The sequence below is a fragment of the Cnephaeus nilssonii genome (assembly GCF_951640355.1).
Source record: "Cnephaeus nilssonii genome assembly, chromosome: 5".
Lineage (NCBI taxonomy): Eukaryota > Metazoa > Chordata > Mammalia > Chiroptera > Vespertilionidae > Cnephaeus > Cnephaeus nilssonii.
Window position 1 is genome coordinate 87,085,349 of NC_137076.1, and position 23,303 is coordinate 87,108,651.

General features: G+C 41.7%; 1 protein-coding gene across 4 annotated transcripts in view; it reads right to left on the reverse strand.

Annotated features, from left to right (window-relative positions):
* Positions 1-23,303, reverse strand: part of HTR4 (5-hydroxytryptamine receptor 4) — a 116,812-nt gene that overhangs the window by 32,559 nt on the left and 60,950 nt on the right. For 2 of the 4 annotated variants that reach the window (XM_079770372.1, XM_079770371.1), the window contains exons 4-6: positions 18,489-18,642; positions 17,559-17,600; positions 14,315-14,883 (exon numbers count right to left, since the gene is read on the reverse strand). In XM_079770372.1, the coding sequence (XP_079626498.1) occupies positions 14,315-14,883; positions 17,559-17,600; positions 18,489-18,642 (765 nt within the window). The remainder of the gene's footprint in view (positions 1-14,314; positions 14,884-17,558; positions 17,601-18,488; positions 18,643-23,303) is intronic. The other 2 variants (XM_079770374.1, XM_079770373.1) reach the window with 1 other exon arrangement.

Consider the following 23,303-nt stretch of genomic DNA (forward strand, 5'->3'; position numbering starts at 1 on the left):
CAGGAGAATCCACTACTTATTTGAGGAAAACAGGTCAGTCTTGCATAGGGAGTTAGGTTGGGGAGAGTTGAAGGAAATGAGCTGGGAAACCAGATTGGGTTTAGCAAGAGGAGCTTGTATGCCCTTCACTATCTGCCCACTGCAAGTCACTCTATGTTGCTCAAGGTTATTTTATTCAACTCAATCCAACCAGCATTTACAGTTTCGAATCCTACACGCCCAAATGGCCTTTTCATCCTCTTGAACGAGACATGTGAAATAGCTTCTCTCTCCATAGTTATATCGTACACACAGTCCCAAAGAAAATCAGAGGTAGAAAAGAATTATAATTTGCAACACTGTCGAGGGAAGGTCACTTTAAAGTTGTCCAGAATGGCCTGATTATGTGTGTGTGGTGTGTGTGTTGTGGAGGGGGGCGGGGGGAGTAATGGAATCCAAAAGCAGGCTTTGAACCATCAAAAAAAAGTGAGATGGGCCGAAACCGTTTTGGCTCAGTGGATAGAGTGTCGGCCTGCGGACTCAAGAGTCCCAGGTTCGATTCTGGTCAAGGGCATGTACCTTGGTTGCGGGCACATTCCCAGTGGGAGGTGTGCAAGAGGCAGCTGATTGATGTTTCTCTCTCATCGATGTTTCTGACTCTCTATCCCTCTCTCTTACTCTCTGTAAAAAATCAATAAAATATATTTTAAAAAAAGTGAGATGGTAAAATCTCTACTATATACTCTTTAATGGCAGGAATCTTGCTTCTCTAGAGCCCTGCTGAATCCCCACTTCCTAGAACAGTGCATGGACCAGACCCAGAATGTAATAAAAAGGTAATAGATGAATGAATAAGTAAGATTTAGGGTTAGAAATTCTGAGACTTGAATTCTGATCTTTACCAGCAAGAGTGAAGTCTTTTGGGTTCAATATTCTCATCTGTTTAACGGTCTATTTAAGTTATTCTTAACAAGACTTTAACAACTTCATGGAAAAGCTACATGAAACATTGGCGGGATGGGGTCAGTGGTCATGATTTTGTGACCTCCCCCCATATGAAGATCTGTTTTGATCAAAGCAGTTGTAGTTTTATTGCTCAAGGTCCAAGGAAGAGTCTACTGGAACAACAGATTTCCACACCAGAAAAATACTGTTTAAAAACCACTGGACTGCTGGAGGTCTGTTGTCGTCTCCAGCTATAAAACGCTAAACTTTGATGATGCTAATATACAGGAAAGTAAAATCTGACCAACCTTTGCAACAGCTATGGCTGTTCAAAAAACGGAATGCCTTGCTTTGGATAATAATGATGAGCTACCCCTCACTGGGAAGAGGGACAGTCAGCTCCCTCCCAGATAAGTGGTAGAAGAGATAATTGCACTGGTTGGGATATTTGCACAGAACACTTCTGAAGTCCTTCCTGTGCCTGAGAAGCAAATGTTTCGTATTCTTTCAACAGTTTTCAGATAACTAGCAAGGGGCATAGTTTCATGGTTAACAGCAAGGTTTTGGAACTCCAATGAACATGCATTAGAATTTTGGCCTTACCATTCACTAACTACAGGACACTTCCCAAGTTACCTGATCTCTCTGAGTCTCAGTTTCCTCATTAGTAAAATGAGAATAATAACACCTGCTCAACAATATGACATATGTAATGCTCTTAGATCAATGCCTGGTATATGAGCCAGTGCTTAGTAAATTGCAGATTCTAAGATGATGACGATGAAAGTAAAGATAGTGATGACTAGACCAAAAAATCTAAAACCAAATAATTCCTAATTATTTTACTTGACAATCATATATATGCACATATATGTGTATACATATGTATGAATATGTATGAACATATGTAAATACATATATGCACATATGTGTGTGTGTGTTCACACACACATACTCCTTTCCCCAAAGTCAGAAACTTAAAGCAGGCAATGCTAATTCACAGAGGAAAAAACTGTATTATACCAGCCAGCAAAGGAAGTAAAAGTCTAGAAAGGGTAACAGGAACATAAGCAGGCACCATATATATTTGTTAGGCTTATAAAAATATAGATTCACCCATTCCTTAGAGAATAAAAGGCTCTCTAAGAACAATTCTAAGTGTGGAATATTTCTAAGAATCTTGTTAAAAATAACCTGCAATAGGCACGGAAATGAGAAAAGACAGTCCTAGAATCTTTTTGTGGAAAGTAAGTTTTTAGCTCTTTGGTTGAATAGAGCTCCGTTGGTTTGTTTATATAACCAGAAGCCACTCACTGGGTTTCCTCACACAGGGGTGGACGCTGGCTTCCCAGCACTGCTAGTAGGACAGCAGCTGGAACGTCCTGCACCGCTCCTTCTCCACAGTTCCTCTATCCTTGCAATTAACGTACTTTTCCTTCCCCTCTGAACTCACTGCTCAGGAACTAACCTGTCCCTTATCAGGAGGATGTAAATTATGGCGATTTTGACGCCAAACCACTTCCCTTCAGACCCTGTGCTGACAATGAACCAGTGTTCCAGAAGCAGGAGCCTGTCCTACTAGCCTGTGTTCCTGACATTCTGCCCAGAAAGATGATGAAGAGGATAGCGAGAACACAGTGTATCAATAACTTTGCGTTCCAGGCTCTGTATGTACAGTATCTCACACGACCCTCACAAGTCTCATGAGGCTAGAACCACTTCCACTTCCATTTGGCACGGGAAGAAACTGAGGCACTGAGAGGTCAAGAAACTTGCCCGGGACCACACAGCTTCGAAGTGGCAGGACCGGAAGTCATACTGAGGTCCAGCAAACACCAAGCCCTGTGCTTTTAGCCACCAGTCCCCGGGTTCCTCCTAGAATGGTATCCTGCCTTCCTGTTTTCAGAGCCTGAAGTCCTGGCCCTAACTTTCTCCATGAAAAAGGAAGAACATGAAAAACAGATTGAGGGCATGTCTCTTTAATCCCAGCCTAGGGTTCCTTCACCCTACAAATCTGTAAACAGTAATTCCATTCATATGAAGGCCTCAAACAACAGAAACATATCCTGATGGGTGGCTATGACAATATTTTCCTCCAATGGATCTCAGGCATCAAGTCAGCCATGTAGTACGGAGCACCTATAGAGCCCAGGATGTAGTTTTGCCTTAGATTTGTCTAAATTCCCCACCAGCCAGATTGCCAGAAGAATCATAAAGTAGGAAAGAATGGCCCCTGACATTGACCGCATCGCCTTTGACACGCCTGTTCCCACTGTAATCTTTCCAGGTCTCTGGCTTCCACCAAACAAAACATTAGACAGGCCGAAGTGGGTGTTACTCCCTTGTGTTGCACTGCATTGTGGGAGACTGGCAGTTCTGTGACACACTGTCACAAAGGAAGGGTCGGAGAACATCTTCAGTCTCCCAGCCCTTCCTCAGTGACGCTAATGATCCATGTTTGCAGTGCCTGATGGTCATCTACCCTTCTAAGTGCATGGTGATCATCTGCCTCTTTCCTCCTCCTGTATAAGGAATTCCCTAGTAAGGCAGCTGTGCACTGAAATTCACACTGTGTACTAAATTAAAATATGTATTCTTAAACCTTCCATCCTTTGATCCTACCTCTCTCCCTTGGCCCCATGCTGAACAAGCTGGGTCCCTCTTTCCCATAACAGCCCTCAGATATAGAAAAACAGAGCTTATTACGTTGTTCTTCGTCTGTCATGAATTCCACAAAGAAATCACGGTGTTTACCCTCTTCTGAACACACTCCAGTTTGTCGACACCTGCTACGGGCCAGGTGTCATACCTGCATCATTCCACTGCGGACTACACCCTCGTTTACACGGGGCGTGGTTTTCTGGGGGCTCTCTTGGTGTGCTTTGGAGGCGATTCCTTCCTGAACAGCTGCTCTGACTAAATTGGGAGGGCTGTGTCCCTGCCAAGTACACGCTGTAAGGGAACATGCTCATGGAGCCTGCCTGTGGGAAGGGCTTCTCTGCAAGGTTACTGCCTGCACTCTAACCACACAGATTCAGGGCCCTTCCCCCCAGAAACACCAATGGCCTTCAACAGGGTTGTTTCCCCTGATCTTGTCTTGGGAATGGATGGCGATGAAGAGGGCCCACATGGTGCTGGGCTGCACTGCAGTGGGCCGGTAAAAGCATCTGCTCCTCCTGGCATTGCCAGAAGACCTCTCCTGCTGTGCCCTGGCAGAGGGGAGGAGGTTTTTTGTCACGGAGCCCAGAGGAGTAGTTTAAAGCAGGGTTCTTCAAACTCAGCATTATTTTGTTGGAAGGAGGGGCGCTGTACTGTGCATTGTCAGATTTTAGCAGCATCCCTGACCGCTATCGCCGGATGCCAGTAGCATCCACTGATTGTGACAACCAAAAATGCCTCCAGACATTGCAAAATGTGCCCTGGTAAACAGAACAGTCCCCGATTGAGAACACAGGGAATACAGTCATTCATCTATATATATAAAAGCCTAAGCAACTGCTACGACGGAACAACCAAAACGACTGGTTGACCAGGCGCTATGATGCACACTGACCACCAGGGGACAGCTCCTGCGTTGAGCATCTGCTCAACACAGCAGCTGTCCCCTGGTGGTCACTGTGCTCCCACAGACAACCTCCTGGGGTCCCTCCCCCCAAGCCAGCCAGCCCCCCAACCCCCCAGCCCCCCAATAGGCCTTGATCACTGGCCAGGCTGAGGGACCCCACCATGCATGAATTCATGCACTGGGCCTCTAGTATTTTAATAACTATGTATGTTGTCAGATGGGTAATAGATTTATCACTTCATAAGACATATAAATGTCTAAGCACTATGTTGTACACCTGAAACTAATATGGTATTGTATGTCAACTGTTATTGAAAAACAAAACTTAAAATTTTCTTTTAAAAAATTGAGCTATTTTGGAAATAAATCATGAGAGAGAGAGAAAGAGCGAGAGAGAGAGACTGAATTACCGGTTTAAACCCATACTATCTCAGTAGTTTAACACATGGAGCTAGGCCTAAACTTGAAGCATTTTCTACTTCAACTTCCTCATTTTATTGGTGCAGAGAGATGGTGATTATGAAGTGATCGAAGAGATGAGAGACAGGCTTCCTGCTGTTTCCATGGTACCAGTGGCTCTCAATCCTGCTGCCCATCAGAGCGCCTAACACATACGCATTTTTGGCCCCCACCCGGACCAATTAAAATAGAATCTCTACAAGTAGAACCCAGGCTCAGGTATTACTTAAGAGCTCCCAGGTGACGCCGGTGTGCAGCCAAGGTCGAGGGTCAGAGCACCACACCACACTGTCTCAATTCTGGACCTCAGATAAACCACCCTGGGCATCTCTGAGCTGAGTGCTGTTTGCGGACTTGCCCTACGGGGTGCCATGCACTGTCCCTCTCTACTGTGGGCACCAATCTCAGAGGGCTGCTACACAGAACCCCAACACCCTAACAACAGGTGCACCTGCAGAACCAAAGGAGGAAAATAGGCACACAGAATATACCCAACTTCTTTGGTTAGCATGTCTTTATGTTGGATCAAAGAAATGCCTAATTTAAAAGCCATATTCAAAATAATAGTCTCAGTTGTTCAGCACAGGGCATGATGTACCCAGGAAACAAGTCTTGTCTCATGTTACTTAAACAATTATTTATACAGTGTGATTAAGTTATTTTAATTCATTTCTGGCTTTTCTTCTAGCAGAGGGAGCGCTGCATTCCTTGTTTAAAGAGCAGTGAGTAGAACACAGAGATTTCCACTGACTCCTTTCTTAAGAAATGCTTATCAGGAAGCTGAGAAAATAACTAGATAAGGTTGTTTAACCAAGATAGGGGTGCTACTATATATACAATCATAATAACTGCAATTGTAGCAGCGTCCATTCATTGAGTGTTTACTGGGTAACAGGAGCTTGGCTCAGCTCTGCACATATGTTGTATCATATTTAACGTTAACAAAAGCCCTAGGAGATAGGTTCTGATAGTATCCCCATTTTATAGATGAGTAAAGAGAGACCCAACACTTATCAATAAGTGACAGATGTCAGGACAGTAACCCAGGCGTGCCAGACTCCAGCACCTACGACCATTAGGTTACACCTGGTGGGCTGTCCCTTCGATAACATACCAAAGTTCACCTTCCTCTAAGTCAGAGGCAGGACTTTTCTTGACACTATGTCTCAGGGGAGGGGTAATGTTTAAGGCTCCGCAGTTTGGCCCAGAAGTGAGCATACGGGAGGGCAGCTTAAGCCACCTGATCACCAAACTTTTGCAGGTACATTCTGCAAACAGCACTAACTTTTCCAATCCTATTTGGGGAGGCACATGGAGCTCTCCTGCTGTTGTTATTCTCACTATTGTCCTGGTGTGATCGCCACAGGAGCCACCTTTTTCTGGGAGGTTGGGATTGGGGCAGGACAGGCGAGAGGACCAGCTTCAGGGTTGTGAGACGCGTGCAATCACACAGGAACCCAGAGCTTGGTTTAATGCTCTGCTTGTCACGATCCTGAAATTCTTCCTAACTCTATCTATGAACTTGTGAAGGCTGAAGGGCCCATGGAGAGTGCATGTGACCACAGGTGGCCCAGTACATGTGTGCACTGTATAGTTCCTTGCCACCCAATCACATTTGTGATGCCTCAGGAGCACAGAATTCTGGTAGACCCACTATGCACAAAGAGTTTAGCAAGACTCAAAACAAAACAAAACAAAAAAACACCAACCCCCACCCCCCTACCCCACACACACAATAAACACATTATAACTATGAAAAGTTTTCCTCTTTTCCATCACTCTCTGTTGGCATCTTCTATAACATGCTTACCATATATTCACACTGAGTCTTGCTGAATTCCAGGGGTCCACCAGAATTGTGTGCTCATATTTCATATCAACAGTTCTATGACTTAGTAACTGGGAATGCTGATAGCCCTGAGCGGCCACATCTTCCATTTGAACCAGAACTTGCCAAATGTAGAAAGAAAGCAACAATGTTCTAAGAAACAGGAACCACCAAGGAGCCTTACCTAGCCTTTTCTCACTCACGTTGCTTCCCTGTATTAGCCAAGCACTTATGCTGAAAATAGGATATGAGGACAAACCATGGTTCCTTTCGCTTTAAGTCCTTCTATCATCCGTAGCTAAAGTTAGACAGTTGAATGTGTGTGTATCAAGAAGCGAAATAAAAAACTGTGTTATTCTTTTTCACTGTCTGGTAAAAACAAAATACATAAGCATGTCTGCACTACAAAATACAATTTGTGGAATTTTAGTGATTCCACAAGTCTAATGCTTTTATTTGTAATTGCATTTAAAATTGCCATTGTACAATATAAAGATGAATGATAAAAATTTTATGCTGAAAATTGAAAATTACATTTTGTTTCTTTTACTAGAGAAAAGGTAAATACACCATGAAGGTTGAGAGAAAGACTGCAGATGAAAGAAAAAGGTTTTTCATTTTAATACTTTAATGGCATTTCCCCCTGCCCTTTGACCAATAAGGCCTTGCATTTTCATTTTACACTGGGCCTGCAAATTATGTCGCCAGCCCCGGGGGAGGTTGGGAGAGACAGGGCAAGGTCATCCTCATCCATCTTTGATTCACTCAGATTAAGTCTTCTTTGGCTCAATACAATGAGGTAAATGCTGAATCCAATTGTAACCTCCAAAGTTCAAGGTAAAGGCCAAAAAAATGGCTTTTAAATGTCAAACAACTTTCCAACATTAGCAGAACCCTCTCAGGATCCAAAGTAAATCAAACCTAAATTATTTCCTCATCCATGGGTAACCTTCCAATCTACAGTGTGAAAACCTCGACTTAAAAGGGGCATTCTGGTATGTTGAGATTAGAAGGTGGCAAGTGGTTTCACAGAGAAAAAAATGGCTCTATAGTTATGGAATTATTAAATATTTTTTAAAAATGGTGAAAACTTATTTGAGTATACACCGTCTAGATGAACACCAAGGTCTAGTAAAAGCATTTATTCATTCATTCAACAAATATATTCATTGAACAATGTACTACACCCTAGGGAAACTTTGGGGAATAAAATGAACATGTTACCAGCCCTCATTATTGACAGTCTGACTGGGGAGATAGTTAATAAACAAGAAGACAAAAAATAAATACAGCTATAAATTCTAATCATTGTTATTTATAAAGGAAATAACAGGAGTGATAATGGGGAAGAATTTTTTTTCTTCTACTGTTTTATCCCCCTGTGGGAATGTCATTCTCTTTGCCTCTTTCTCACTTGCAATTTTTCTGTCCTCATTTTCCTCCTCTACTGATTCCATATATAAGTCTGAATATACTAATCTTGTGCATAGAAATGTCAAAGACTTACATAGCGTATCTGCTAGAATTGGTTCATTTATTATTGAGCTTGGGTTGATAAGAGTTACTAAGCCCAAGGCACAGCACAGATTGCCTTCTTCCAAAAGAAGGCTCAGCTAGATCTAGAGCTTTTGTCCAAGAGAACTTTTTATGATGATGGAACTATTACACATCTGTGCTCTCTAGCCCAGTAGCTACTCAACGTGGCTCCTGGGCACTTGGAATGTAGTTAGTGGTTGGCCTATTACACAGCATAGCTCTAGGGATCTCCAAGTCAATGAAAAACATGTGTATCAGGTGGGTGATGAAGAATGGTAGCCAAGGGCCAAGTTTGACAGACAACAAGTTCTTTGGGAAGTGCCTGCAGAAGTTCTCAGCCTTCTTGGGAATTGGGTGAATGTTCTAGGTCTGAGCAGGATCTAAGCTTGGGGAACCAGGGAAGAGATTTAAACCTGGCATCAGAGAAACCCATCCCCCAAGCTAAACTTTGCATGTAATCCTTGCTTGTGTTACCTAACGTAAAAATAGTCTGTTCTTGTAACATAATTATCTCTCCCACGAAGACAGAACTTTGCAGTTAGCAAAGCAATTTCACATCCATTATCTGCTTTGATTTTCACAATGAGGTAGCGAGATAAGGCAGGACAGGGGTTATTTACCCAAGAAGCCAAAACTGGAATCCTCAACCGATTTCACGTAGAGAAAATCTCTAAGGTTACCATTAGCACCCTAGTCCCTACTCTGCCTTGGATCATCTGAGCTAATCTTCATAGAGACAGTTAAACAGAAGAAAAGCTAGTTCTGGGGAGAAGGGACAGAATCATTCCTCCATCCCCCTGTCAAGCCTCACAATATTCCTGGTACTTTACTAGGTTCTGAGGATACAACAGGGAACAAGACTGGCAAGATCCTTGGCATTCTAACGGACAAAGAACCCCAGAATGAAATCAATATGACTTAATCCTATCACCATGTGAATGTCATCCATGTGAATGTAGTCATAGTCTATATGGTCACACTATGCCTCCCAAATGAGGAGACTTACTTGGCTTGAAGACTTGAAGAATGACTGAGCAAGGCAAGCTTCTAAAGAAAATTTTACTAGTTAACGTCAGATAAAAATCATTACCCTTTAAGAGAGTCTAAAAGAATGTAAGAATTATAAATTGTGTCTTAACCTTGAAGCATAATCAATGCTAGTAAACACTGGACTTACTGATTCATGAAGTTCTAAAACTGTGGTTCTCAAAGTTTAATGTGCATAAGAGTCATGTTGGCAACAATGTCATTTTCCCGAACCTGTTCCAATTCAGTGAATGGGACCCAAGGTTCTCTGTTTTCACTAAGTTCCCAGGTGATTCTACTGTGAGTGGTCTGCTGACCATACTGTAAAGAAAAAACGATCAAGAAAAATATAAATGAAGGCATAAGTAAGAGGACATGATCATGTTTTCCAAACCTTCAACAATATTGTATGGAGAGTAATGGAAGAAATTGGGATACTCAGACTGTAAAAGTAAAGCCTCAGAAGGGACATATCACTGAAATATACAGAAAGGTCATTTCAATAAAAAAGATGTAGCTTGGTTTTCTCTTGCTCAAGACAAAACTATGGCCATTAGTAGAAGTCATAGCGATGGAGACATCAACTCAATATAAGGAAGACTTAATCTCTAGAGCTGCCTAACCATTGAGCAGACTCATCAAGTAGTAAGATTCTCTTATTGCAGGAATAGAAGTGGGGGGTCAGATGACCATCATCAGTGATGACAAGGAAACTCTTGGTTAGGTAGCGATCCCTACAGCTCCCGTTAAACCTGTGCACAACTCCAGTGATGCCCACTGTGCTGTGATTATTTGCTTAAGAGTCCTTCCTTGGCTGTGAGCTAATTGAGGCATCAACTCTCATTCTATTCTCATGTTGGATGCTCAGTACATGGTTACTGTGAATCTAAGCTCAGAACCTAATAAATCAAGTCCCAGTCTCTGCAAACCTGGACTTCTGATGAGTTTCCTGTAACTTCAAAAGAAAATCTGAAATTTATAGCAATCTCCTCTGGGTTCAGAGTGAACTGCTAGCTAAACCCTTGCTCTTCTCCTTCAGGAAAGTTTTAAAGTTTCCTTCAATGAAGGTCTCACATCTTTCTTTTACATTTTAAAGTACCTTGATTGTTTCCTAATTCCCATTCTAGTTGGTTATTTCTGGTATGTAGTCTAGTATCTAACAATGTCTGAGCTTCCTTGTGAAATATCTCAGTTTCCACAGTTTACAGAGGATTTTCCTGGCAGATGATCACATTTTTTTTTAAACGGTAAATTTACTCCTTTCCCCCAATTTTTATACCTCATATTTCTTCTTTCCTGTCATTTGGATTTTGCACCTACAATGTTGAACAGTACAGGGGACAAGGCATCCTTGTCTTATTCCCGACTTGATTAGAAACACAACCCATGTTTCCTCCTTAGGTTATCTCCTCCCTTCTCTGCATCATGCTTGATGTGCATTTCCTAGAGTGGGGAAAGTGACTCCTGTATGACAAGAGAGAGATTGGTGGATGAGGAAAACAGCTGTAGGACCAAGTCAAGCATGTGACAAACAGAGAGAACCTGGCTCCAAATTCACTGAGGATCAGCACACACACAAGATGAACCTCTTAGAATCCACTGCCCAAATGCTGGCATTATGCCTCCTTCTAATATATGTGTGCACACTCCCCTAAGAAACATTTATATAACGATAATCCATGTTTAGAAACCTTTTAAAAGGCTATGTAACCTATATATCTAGACAAACTATTTAATTAGCCAACCAAATTGTATCTTCACTTCTATTTTTAAAAAATCTTTTTATTGATTTTTAGAGAACGAGGAATGGAGAGGCAGAGAGAGAAATATCAATATGAGAATAAAACATCCATCAGCTGCCTCCTACATGCTCCCTACTGAGGACTGTGGCCTGCAACCTGGGCATGTGCCCCGCCCGGGAATCATACAGGCAACTGTTAGTGCACAGGATGACACCCAACCAACTGAGCCACACCAGACAGCGCTCTTCACTTCTATTATGATTATGGCCTGGAGAGCACAAAGACGACATATATCCAATAGAAAACAACCAAGCATAACTGCCTACTAATGTGTACATTAGTACAATCTGAGTGATCGAAGTCCTCTAAGAATATCTTGCAAAAGCGCATTTTATTTCACTGGCTATGCATCTGCTTGTTTAATGGTAAAATGTTAATGTAAGTCCAAGGGCCAAAGGATAGCACCAAGCATGGGAGACCTATCATTTTAAACCACTAAGGCCAGACTGGCCTGTTTTCAACTCAACCTGGAAAAGTCAAATCACATTCTCTCACAAAAAGAAAAACGGCCCCACAATGTCACGATCTGGCTCTCCCCATTCTCAGGGTTTGGAAAGAGACATCAGGACTAATCACGGAACATTCAACTCCAGGTTGTCATGACCCGGCTCTCCCCAATGTGATTCCTGGGTTGCAGACTAAATCCTCTATAATTTTTAGAGTCTCGGGAAAAATAAAACAGTAAAAACACCCACAGATAATCCTCAATTTTGAGTGTTTTAATCTTTCATTAGTCTGAAGACAGTCATGAAGATATTTCATCAGCAAAAATGTATTGATCATTTTGTCATCTACTGTTTCATAGTTATATGGTACATAAATAAAGCCATGGTTTCTACCCTTAGGAACATTTGGTGTTATAGACGTTAAATAAGGAATTCTATAGTCTAAAGCAGGACAAGTGCCAAGAAAAATAAAGGCGAGGGAATAGAAAGGTAAAAGCTGATTTACTTTTGAAAGTTTAGGTTTGATATTCCTTTGATTTATCTGAATTTGTTGATGTCCCTCCCCACTTGTGGGGATTTCTAAGAAAAATGTAAATTTTCCTTAAGTTGTGTTAATACAATGCCCTGGAGAATTAATTGTATGATTTGTTAATTTAATCAGCAAGAGTTCAAATTCCTATATACATCAGGCATCAGATTGGGTATGTGGTATGTAGCAGCGAATTAAACAGGCAGGAATTCCTATTTTTGCAAGGTTTACATTCTAGCAGATTCAAGTTTCAAATAGTCTTCTTCTCTTGGGATAGACTGCCCCCACCCTTATAAGATTCCCACCCCCACAGAAAAGTACCTCAGACCCACCTCCTGCACTCTTCATGACCATGAAGAAATGCAAGGACTAAGGTGGGGATAGTGTATCCATCAGCCACCTCTAAACTGCTGTCTCTGCTTTACAGTCACATGGCAGATTTCCAGAGGCAGCAGCGATAAAACCACACATACTAAAAACTGTAAAGTAGGGTTTCTTGGGCTGCCCTAGAAACCCCCAAACTCTTTCTATGACTGTTTCTATGGGAAAGGCCACCCAAGTTCTAAACAACTGGCTTAGTACACGCACTGCTGAAGCACACTCTGTAAGCTGTCAGCAGCCTGTGCTCAGGCAACTAACTGCTAGCTCAAATAGCTAAAAACGATCTGGCACCCACACCGAAGTTCCTGTACACACATTTTACTTTATAGTTGGAGCCTTTCCATGACACTCGCTAAGGCATAATTATTACGAATGTCAGCCTCGAGGAGTAGCCTTGGAGGCCCCTCCACCAGCTGGAATGGCGACACCATAACTAGGCTTTAGCTACACGTCTGCCCACGCTGGTGGCAGAAAACTGAATGCAGGCTTCTGAGCAGCCCCGGAGGCAAGGTGTTTCTATTTCATCACAATCCCTATTTGCACTTCATTTCTTCCACGTGCACATCAAAATGCCTCAATTTTCAGCTGCCAGAACAGCTGATTATCGTCACCATCGGAAATAGTAAATGCTTCTCTCAAAGAAGGGACTGCTCTTTAGAAATTCCTGTGCATCTCGGGGCACAGAAAGAAAATGTCCTTGACAGTTCATCACGGCTACGGGATGAACACACTGATCACACATGTGTCTTTTCATAGCTGAGAACAACTCCCAGGCCAGGGTGCCCAGAAAATTCTCAGGGTTTGGAAAGAGGCATCAGGACAAACCACAGAACATTCAACCCCAAAGTCCCTCTCACCGCCATCAACCAAGGTGATCTTGGGTAAAACACGTCCATGTTCCAGTTCCTTCTTGGTCCTGTTCTCTCCCTGGGACGGCTTCCTTGGGCTCACTCGAAGTCTCAACTTCTTATAAAATGCTGTTCTATGAAGCCTTCCAGGATTCCCTAAAGCCAAATCAGCTTCTTTCTTACTCATATCCCCACTCCAGCAGTCCATATCCTTTATAACATTTATTACGTGGTATTATTGTTACATATTTATTATTCTATTTATATTAGTTTATCATGCTATTTTATGGTCCTCTCAGGGTATCAGGCAATATGTTATCACTCCTACTTCTAATATTAATAATATCATTAGTAGTATTATGAGTGTTTACTACTTGTCAGACTATGTGAATACAATCTCCAATTGTTACAAGAGTCCTGTGAGGTGGACATTATCATTCTTCCCACTTTTTTCTATACTGGAGTATAGTAAAACCAAGAAAGATTATATAAATGGTTACTCATGTCACCGAGAGTCAAAATAAAGTCTGTTTTTCCTTAAAACGTATGCTTTTTACCACTACCCTAAAATACTACCTATCAATAACAGTAGATGGTATTTACTAAGCGCTTACTAGATATCAGGCTCTGTACCAGGTGCTCTACGTGCATCAGCTAACGTGATCCTCACAAAAACCCTCCAATGTAGATATCATAATTATAATCTCAACTTTACAAAAATGAAATTAAGGTTCAGAATGGTTAAATGACTTGCCCAAGGTCACAGAACTATGAAGACTGGATCTGAATGTTGGTCAATCTCCCCTTACCCAATACTCTATTCCATGACCAGATGGTAGATTTTCTTTCGTCTTTGCAAACACTGCACCGGTTTTCAAGAATAGCCTGTCAGGAGACAGAAAACTGGACAGTGACCCAGTTTTCTGACTCACACAAATAAACCAAACCTACCAAGCCCCTAGGCACTCACCTTAGCACGTGTGTGGACCCATTAATGGTTGTGGTTGAACAGGGGACAGTCTGGCCCAGAATGGAAGGTCTTCGGTAGCGCTCATCATCACAGCAGAGGATGATGAGAAAGGCACGTCGAAAAGACTTATTCAAGAAAGCGTAGAGAAAGGGGTTCAATCCAGAATTGATATAGCCGAGCCAGAGGAAAGCTGTCCACACCTGCCCAGGGACCGTGTAGTCTACGAACGGATCCACAATATTGGTGACAAAGAATGGAGCCCAGCAGAGGCAGAAGCAACCCATGATGATGCACAGGGTCTTGGCTGCTTTGGTCTCTGTCCTCATGCGATGAGTGCTATGCTGGTCTGTCGGCTGGGGCCTGCCCTCCGAGGGGGCTCCTGCCCGTTGTAACATCTGGATCTGTTGGGCGTGCTCCTTGGCTGTGATATAGATGCGGTAATAGGCCAGCACCATGAGGAGAAACGGGATGTAGAAGGCTACCACGGAACAAGTGATGGCGTAGGGCTTGTTGACCATGAAGATACAGTACGTGGAGTTAGAGTTCTGAGGGAACTTCCTTTTTTCTATCTGAGAGGTGGAGGGAGAGAGGGAGAGAGAAAGGGAAGAAAAAAATGAAGAGGAAAAAGTAGGAGGGGAATGAGGGAAAATGTAAGAAAAGAAAAAGGAGGAAAAAGAAGAGAAAAGGAGAAATTGAAGGGGAGGGGAACAGGGAAGGAAAGAGGAAAGAATAAACGAATTAAGGAAAAAGGAAAGAAAAGGTTTATCAGCACAGCTTTCTTCTTTTTTTTTTAAATAAACCTACAGCACCTAGAACCTTGATGGTAGAAAAAGAAAACGACCAGATCCCAGGGCTCAGAGGGCTTATCTATCCAAGAGGGGCTGAAAGCCCAGTTAAGAGTAGAAATAAAATAGGGACAAAATCACTCTTCATTCTATCTACCCAGCCAATAGTAGAGTCCTGCCTGTCCTCCCGTCCTGTATGCTTGCACACAGTAGATTTGTTAGTAAAAGTCTTCAAACTGTGACTCATTTTCTTCAAGACAGTGCTGGCTATTCTTATAATCTCAACATTTCCCATATAAAATTGATTATTAGCTTATCAATTTCTATAAAAATCTTTAAGGATTTCAATTGGGGTTAAAACAGAATGATTGAGGAAAACAGATATTTCTACAATGTTAAGTCTTCCCATTCACAAACATGATAATCCTTGCCCTTTATGGAAGTCTTTAAAATTTTATTTTGGTATTATTTAGTATGTTTTGTGTAAATGTCTTGTGCATCTTTTGTTAGGTTTGTTCCTGAGTGTTTGACTTTTTATTCTAGTGCAAATGGTACCATGTTAAAATTATAAATCCTAATTGTTTGTTGCCAGGAGGTAGAATTCAATGATTTTTTTTTTTTGTATATTTGCTATGTATCCAACAACTTTGTTAAATTAATTACTAATATCTCATCTCAAGATTCTTTTGAATTTTCTCCATGCACACTCATGTTATCTGTAACTAATGATAATTTCCTTTCTTCCTTCCTATTATTAATAACATCTTTTCTTGCATTATTGAACATGACAAGTCCTCCAGTATAATTCTGAATAAAAGTGGTACGAGTGGACACCACTGTTACATTCCCAGTTTTAGGAAGGGAGCTTTCGATATTTTACTATTAAGTGTGATACCTGTAAGTTTTTTGTCAATGCTTTTTATTTGATTGAGAAAGTTGAATTTTATGAATTTTAACAAGTCATAAATGGATATTGAATTTTGTCAGTGCATTTTTTGCAACAATGAGGGTTTTCCCTAATACAGTGAATTACATTGATTGCATTGCATTCCTCACTTGCATTGGATGCTGTAGTACACTAGATCCCTTTTGAAGGATTGAAGGTTTTTTCTCCCAATTATGAATTTTGCATGCTGAGCTCTTAATTATCAGCCTTCTCTGGGAATAGCCCTTGGCTAAAGAGAGCTTTGTGACAAAATGCCACTTCTGTTCCTGAGGCCAGCCTGCATCCAGTGTGAATATTACACTTAAATGAAGATATGAATAAAAAATATATTCAACACACATATGTTATTACTTGTATAATAAAGTACACAAGTAATTTGGTGTCTTGTCCTATAGTCTATTATAGGGTTATAGTATATCTTTCTATTGAATTGACATTTTATCATTATGAAATATCTCATTTTAACTCAAGTAATTTAACTTGCCTTAAATTTATTTTATCACTGATAATAGTATAGCTATATCAGTTTTCTTTTGGTTAGTGTTTGTATATGATATTTTCCCATTATTTTATTTTCAATTTTTCTGTCATCTTATATTTCATGGGTCTCTCTTACACACAGCATATATTATGTATTGATTGGTTGGTGAAAATATTGTGACCAGAGACTTGGAGAAAACTAACCTTGTATTTCTCCTAGGAGCAAAGATTTAGTATTTGCTAATTCAGTGTTTGTGGCAACTAATTACTGCAAATAACGAGAATCAACTGTATGTGTATTGTGAACATGTGGGTTCTGCTAGCTTCTCTCTGGGCAGATTCAATGTGCAAATGAGTGGAAAGCTATAAAATGCAGTCACAACAGCATGGCACAAATAGTAGGCATGTTGACACTAAGGAGATGCCACACCCTTCAGTTCCACAAAGTAAACAGGGGATGCCTCACTCATAAATGGGCAAAAATCCCCTAGGTTATTTCCCTTAAAAAGTCTACACATGAAGATAAAAGTGCTGTGCCCTTATTAAAAGTTCTGATGCACAAAAGCTAATGCTTCCATGGGTTTTCTCCATTAAGGAGTAAGTTTAGTACAGACAGGAAGAGCACATACACTGGATCCCAGTAAGCTTGGGCTTAGATATAGTGTCTACCCCTCCCGACCAATGTAACTTTAGCTAATAACTTCACCTCTCCGATTCTCATTTCCTGAGGATAGTAATAGGATCTGCATAGCCTTGTTGTGGGGCCTGAGTGAGGTTCATAAGAAGAGTGACTCTACTAACATGGGGCTCGGTGCACAAGAAGTGTTCATTTGTTGGCCATTATTATATTGGTTGTTGGAAACTTGAATCTCATTTCTCCCCAAGAATGATAAAACTGAAAGTTTGAAAGAACAGGGATAGAATTCAAGAAAATATCCATACAGTCTCCCTTGTATGGGTCCCCTTTTACTTCTCCACTCCTTTGTCCCCAGCATTGCTCTCAGAAGCCCTGGGAACTCTTGTTCTGACATACCACATGCAAATCCTCGCCCAGCCTTGGTTTGGGTATTCCTTCCTGGACAAAGAACAAGGCAAGATTAGGGGCTAGAAATGGGGTGAAGAGAAGAAGAGGCAGCTCCTACTCTCACTGGTTCTGTTGGCCCGAGCTTGCTCTCAATCTGTCCTCTCCGTTTCCCTTCCTACCAGGAGATGGTCCTGGGATCAACTTTACAGTGACAACCTGCCTACTTCCTTAGGGAATGTATACCCCTGGTACTGAATCCAGACCACAGCTTTTAGTCACAAATTTGGTATTGCAAAGATAGTATGTCAGAGCTGGACGACTCTTAATAAGCCACCTATTCTGGGGATGGTAAATGCCTGACACAGTGCCATCATGTTATTCCTCTAAACCCTGGAAGACACTATTTTCCACTGGGGACCGATGGATCACAGCCTTGCAGGAAGTGGGTCAGTGAGAGCGCTGGGCTTGGGGTTCAGCTCTCAACTATCCAGGGCATCTCTTTGCTCTCCAAAAGCTTCCACTCACATGACACGTTTTCTGCCGATCACTGAAAGCCTCAAACACTGCTAGCATGAAATAGGATGAAGACCTCTTGGGGCACTGCAGTCAGAATGCTAAGTTTCAGACACTTGTTCTGCTATTTAGTAGACATATTAGTGGGCCTGTTACTTCACCTCTCTGAGTCTGAATTTTCTCATCTAAATGAGATAAGCAAAGGATGATATCAGGATTATAGGTAAAGTATTTCACATACTTTCTGCCATACAGTAAGCATTCAAAAATGCTAGCTTGCTTTTTTTGTTGTTGTTATTCTTGTCATGGCGCAGACCACTGTCAGAATCTTTCAGAATATCCACCCAACTTGATACTGTTTGTTTATGTAGAATCCCAAGCAAACAAAGTGAATTGGCCAATGGGATCTCTGTGGGGTTTACTCACCAAATCAATTATGCCAATGTTGTTCCAGCCTTGCATTATAGGAAGAAAAGAGATAAACATGGGGATGACCCAGCAGCCTCCCAGCATTAACGCGATGCGCAGAGGGGTCATCTTGTTCCTATAGACCAAAGGCTGGCAGCAGATGGCATAATACCTGGAGAGAGAATGGGGAGGGGGTGCCAAAGGAGAGGAAGAATGAGGGGGAAAAGGAGGGAGAATAATTGATGGGAGAGAAAGAGGGAGAAGGAATGGGGAGAAGAAGGGAGATACGAAAAGGAAATATTGGGAAAGAGAAAAATTGGAGGGGGAAGTTGAAAATAAAAATAAGGAAGAAAGAAAAGAAAAAATAGTGGGGGAGAAGGGGGAGAGTGGGTAGCAGAGGAAGGGAAGGAGGAAGGGGAGAGACAAGAGAAAATAACAGAGGAAAGAAAACAGCAATTATACAATAAAATATATTATATTGGCCAATGAGTTTCTGCTAATTTAATATCAACTTTCGATCACATCTGAAAATCATTTTCTAGAGCCAGCTCCATATCCCTCTTCCATTCCTAATGCCTGAGAAGCTGGACACAAAGCTAAGGGTCTGCCCTGTCTCAGGCACAGCTCCAACAGTACTCTCATGCATGGGCATTTGAGGAACTTCAGTCGAGCTCTCTGGGCCTCAGTGTCCTGGCATCTGTGGTCCTCTTTGATAACAACTTGAGGTGATTCATGCATGGCCCAACATCTCAGCTCTAAGAACTGTCTCAGATCTGTCACCATTCTCTTGATCACCTGCCTAAAGTGATGCTAAGTCAATGTTCCTTACATTGTGGTCCAGGGATTCCATCATGTTCCCCCGCATGAGATTCACCTGAGGAGGCCTATTTAAAATGCAGATACCAAGGATCTCCTGAGGAAGGACCTGGAGTTGGCATTTTGACAAGAGGAAGTCATGACTGCTGTTCGCTAAGTATGCCCAGCCCCTCTTTCTGGGCACATGTGCTTCCTGGCCTCCTTGTGGTTGGGTAGGGCCAAGTGACTGGTCTGGTCAATGAGTTGTGAACAGAGTTGACATGTGTTACTTCTGGGCTGGACTATTTCATTGTTTCTCTAAGAATGCAAAACTTCAAATATTTCCTGTTTCATCATTTCCTGCCTATTGACAGAAACCACCTCACCCCTTTATCAGGTCTTCTCTTCCTCACAGGGCTCAATGCTCATCTTTCTTTGAGTCTGTGTTCTGCCTATGATACTATCTTCTTACCTCCACATAGAGATGCAACCTGCCCCACTCAATGATCAAGTCTCTAACTCCAAGACTGTTCCTTGCATGCCATTCCAACCTTAGAGATCACCACTTCCATGTCCAGGCAGTTCATGGAATTTGACAACAGGCAAAATACCACAGTAGATCTATCAGCTATTTGTCTTGGCAAGAATCTAAAGAATAAGTGTAAAAAAGACAGCCTGAAGGCTAAGTCTATTCTTTAAGATTTTATACCATTAAATGATGAGCCACCCCCTAATCCCCCTCATTTCCTGTAGTTCACTTTGCTAATTTTCCCCACCTCTTCTTTTCTTAATTCAAAGCATAACTAATATAACAATGGCAATATTTTTGAAGAGTTGGTGGTGGGATAAGTTGGAGAGGGTGGAATGAGAAGGAGAGGCCAATGTTAAAGCATGAATAGTGGGTGCTTCTGGAGATGGGGGCAGGGATTATACTTTTCCTTCTAAGGCATCAGGGAGCAGCTGGCCACACTGTGCTTCCTGTGGCCAGAGAGACAGTGGGTGTCTTGACTTGCAACAGAGTGCAAGGAACAAGAGTCCAAAGAATGGAAGAGGGGATTAGTCAGGAACTCATTTTTCTTTTTTAAAAAATGTTTTTTTTTTATTGATTTCAGAAAGGAAAGGAGAGGGAGAGAGAGAGAGAAACATCAATGATGCGAGAGAATCATTAATCGGCTGCCTCCTGCATGTCCCACACTAGGATCGAGCCCACAACCTGGGCATGTGCCCTGACCGGGATTCAAACCATGACCTCCTGGTTCATAGGTTGACACTCAACCACTGAGCCACGCCAGCTGGGCAGAAACTCATTTTTTTTCTGTGTGTGAAACTGACAGGGTAGCCAACTCTAACTAAATATAACTTGGTAAAAGAAGAATGATGATTATCTGGAATTCCCTCCATGCTCTTGACTTATAAGAAAAGCAAGTTATATCAGAGTGGCAATTTTATTTTCTGAATGGCTATACCAATAATCATTAGAGGCTTATTATTAGCATAGAGATGGTGAATTAGGTGTGTATGAAAATATATTTTTTTTCCAGATTTTGCTCCCTCTCTCATTTCCTGCTAGAGGACCTAGATTAGACATTTTGTTGTATCCATTTAGTATCCTTCTTATTTTTGTTCTTGGCAATAGCATCCCATGTCTTTGGGGAATTATCTCGTCTGTTGATGTGGTGTTGGGAAAGCAAATTATCAGATTCTGACATTTCCAGCCAAGGAGTCACCCAATCAGTGTCTCCTGGGATTCTAGACATCATGCAGAGTGATTCAAAGATGGGACAGTCAGGGACGGTACCCTATTCCCACAGCAAGCTCCTGGCAGGGCTGAGAGTAGCTCCTTTCCTTGGGTCTTTGGGAAGCCATGCTCTTGCCCCTTCTGTTCTTCATTCTGTAACTCTTTCTTTAATTTAATAAGCCACCTTATATGTTTCCAATAAATTCTCTTTTTGCTTAAGTTGCTGTTATGGGTTGAACTGTGTCCCCTTCCTCCAAAAGAGATGTTGAAGCCCTAAACCTCAGTAGCCTGGAATGTGACCTTATTTGGAAACAGGGTATATATAGAGCTAACCAAATTAAAATGAGGTCATTGGAGTGGCCTTCATCTAAAATGACTGATAATCCTCACAAAAAGGGAATTTTGGACACAAAGACAGATGGCCACGTGAGGACAGAGGATTGGAATGATGCATCTACAGGCCAAGGAATAGCAAAGATTGTGAAAAATAACCTGATGCTAGGAAGGGTTCAAGATTATTCCCAAGGTCTTGGCACCCTGAGGCAGCTGCCCTAAATAAGCCTCCTAATATCTTTCCTCGTATCTCTTTAATCTTTGCTTTATAACAAAGAATCTAGAAAAATAAACATCTTTTTGAAGGCTGTATTCAAGAATCTAAATTAAGTAGATGAAAATAAATATTACTGAATAAAATGATTAATAAAAATTGAATTCTAGTGCTGACTAATGACGCTTCCTTACAAATTCTAACTTTTGTCTATAAATCAAGGACCAGCTAAAAATCTGATCATTTGACTTTTATCTATTACGGTTGCTTTTTAGTTCCTATATTTGAATTATATTTACCTTGCTAGTAAGAAAAATATTTTTCCTACCATGAATTGCCCCCAAAACACATGCATAACACCATTAGACAGAAGTAGCTAGTTAAAACTTGTATGCATATATATGCATAATTCATAGACACAGACAATAGGATGGTGAAGGCCTGGGGCGGGGGTGAGGGTGGACTAGGAGGGGTCAATGGGGGAAAAGAAAAAGAGGGGACATATGTGATACTTTCAACAATAAAGTTTTTTTTTTTTTAAATTTTGCAAGTTCTTTGAAGGTCAGGCAAAGCAACCTGGCTGAGTTAATACTAAAAGGTACTATCCATTTACTTAATAAGGACTCTACCTATATTATATCATTAAGTCCTCACAACTACTTTTGAGGTAGGAACTATAAATGTACCCATTTCACAGGTGAGCAAAAAGAAACACAGAAGTGTTAGGATTTGTCTAAGGTCCCACATGTGGTAAAAACCAGATCTAGCCCAGGCAGTCTGACTCAAGGGCTAGGATGTTACCCTCACTACTATTACTTTACTCTACTACCTCCCCTAAATCCCCAAGGGATTATTCTATATCTTTACAAGCCACTTTAGGATCAATATACAAACATACAAAACATTAAAAAAAATATGAACACATACAAACACTAAATCTCAGAATACTGAAATCCCCAGTCCTGTCTACAATGAAGTGTATGCAAGCCTGCATGAATGCACCAAGGACTGGGAATTCACCATTCTACCACAGTACATTGGAAACTTAAGGCGATCCTGAAATTAAGGATGTTTCCTTTAAGACTGACTTTCTGTAACTTCCAGTTTTACCCTCTGGCTAAATTTAAAACTTCTATCTCTATTCTTTTTTTGTATAGTGGTCCTATGGACATCTGAAGAGGGCTTTTATATTTTTCTGAAGCCTCATTTCTAAAGGTAGAAACAGTCCCAGTCATAGTCAACCAGGGTTGATTTTGCTTGCCAAGGGATACTGGGCCATGTCTTGAGACATTTACTATTGTCGCACCTGGGAAGGGTGATGGTCCTGGCATCCAGTGGGCAGAGGCCAAAGAGGCTGCTGGATGCACAGGACAACCCCCCGCCCCCCCAACAAAGAATCAACTGGTCTACAATGTCCATAGTGCTGAAGCTGAGAAACCCTGGTCGAGAGGAGGTGATTTTCACCAACAGCAGGGGCTCCATGTCCTCTGCATGTGCTGTGGTGTGCCATTATCTCTTAAGAGTGGGTGCCACGAGCAGTCGCAATACTCTGGTGTACCCTATACAAATGGGAGAAGCCTAGTACATCCCCTTCCACCCTGCCCACCACAACTTAATACAGACAGGGGACACCCAGGAGCCCAAGACACCTACACTCCTTCTAAGAGCAGGGTGGGAGGTGAGAACGTCTTCCCCTAACTGATTTATAATGTCCAGAGATGTTTGTCTCATTCACCCCTGTATCCCCAGTGCT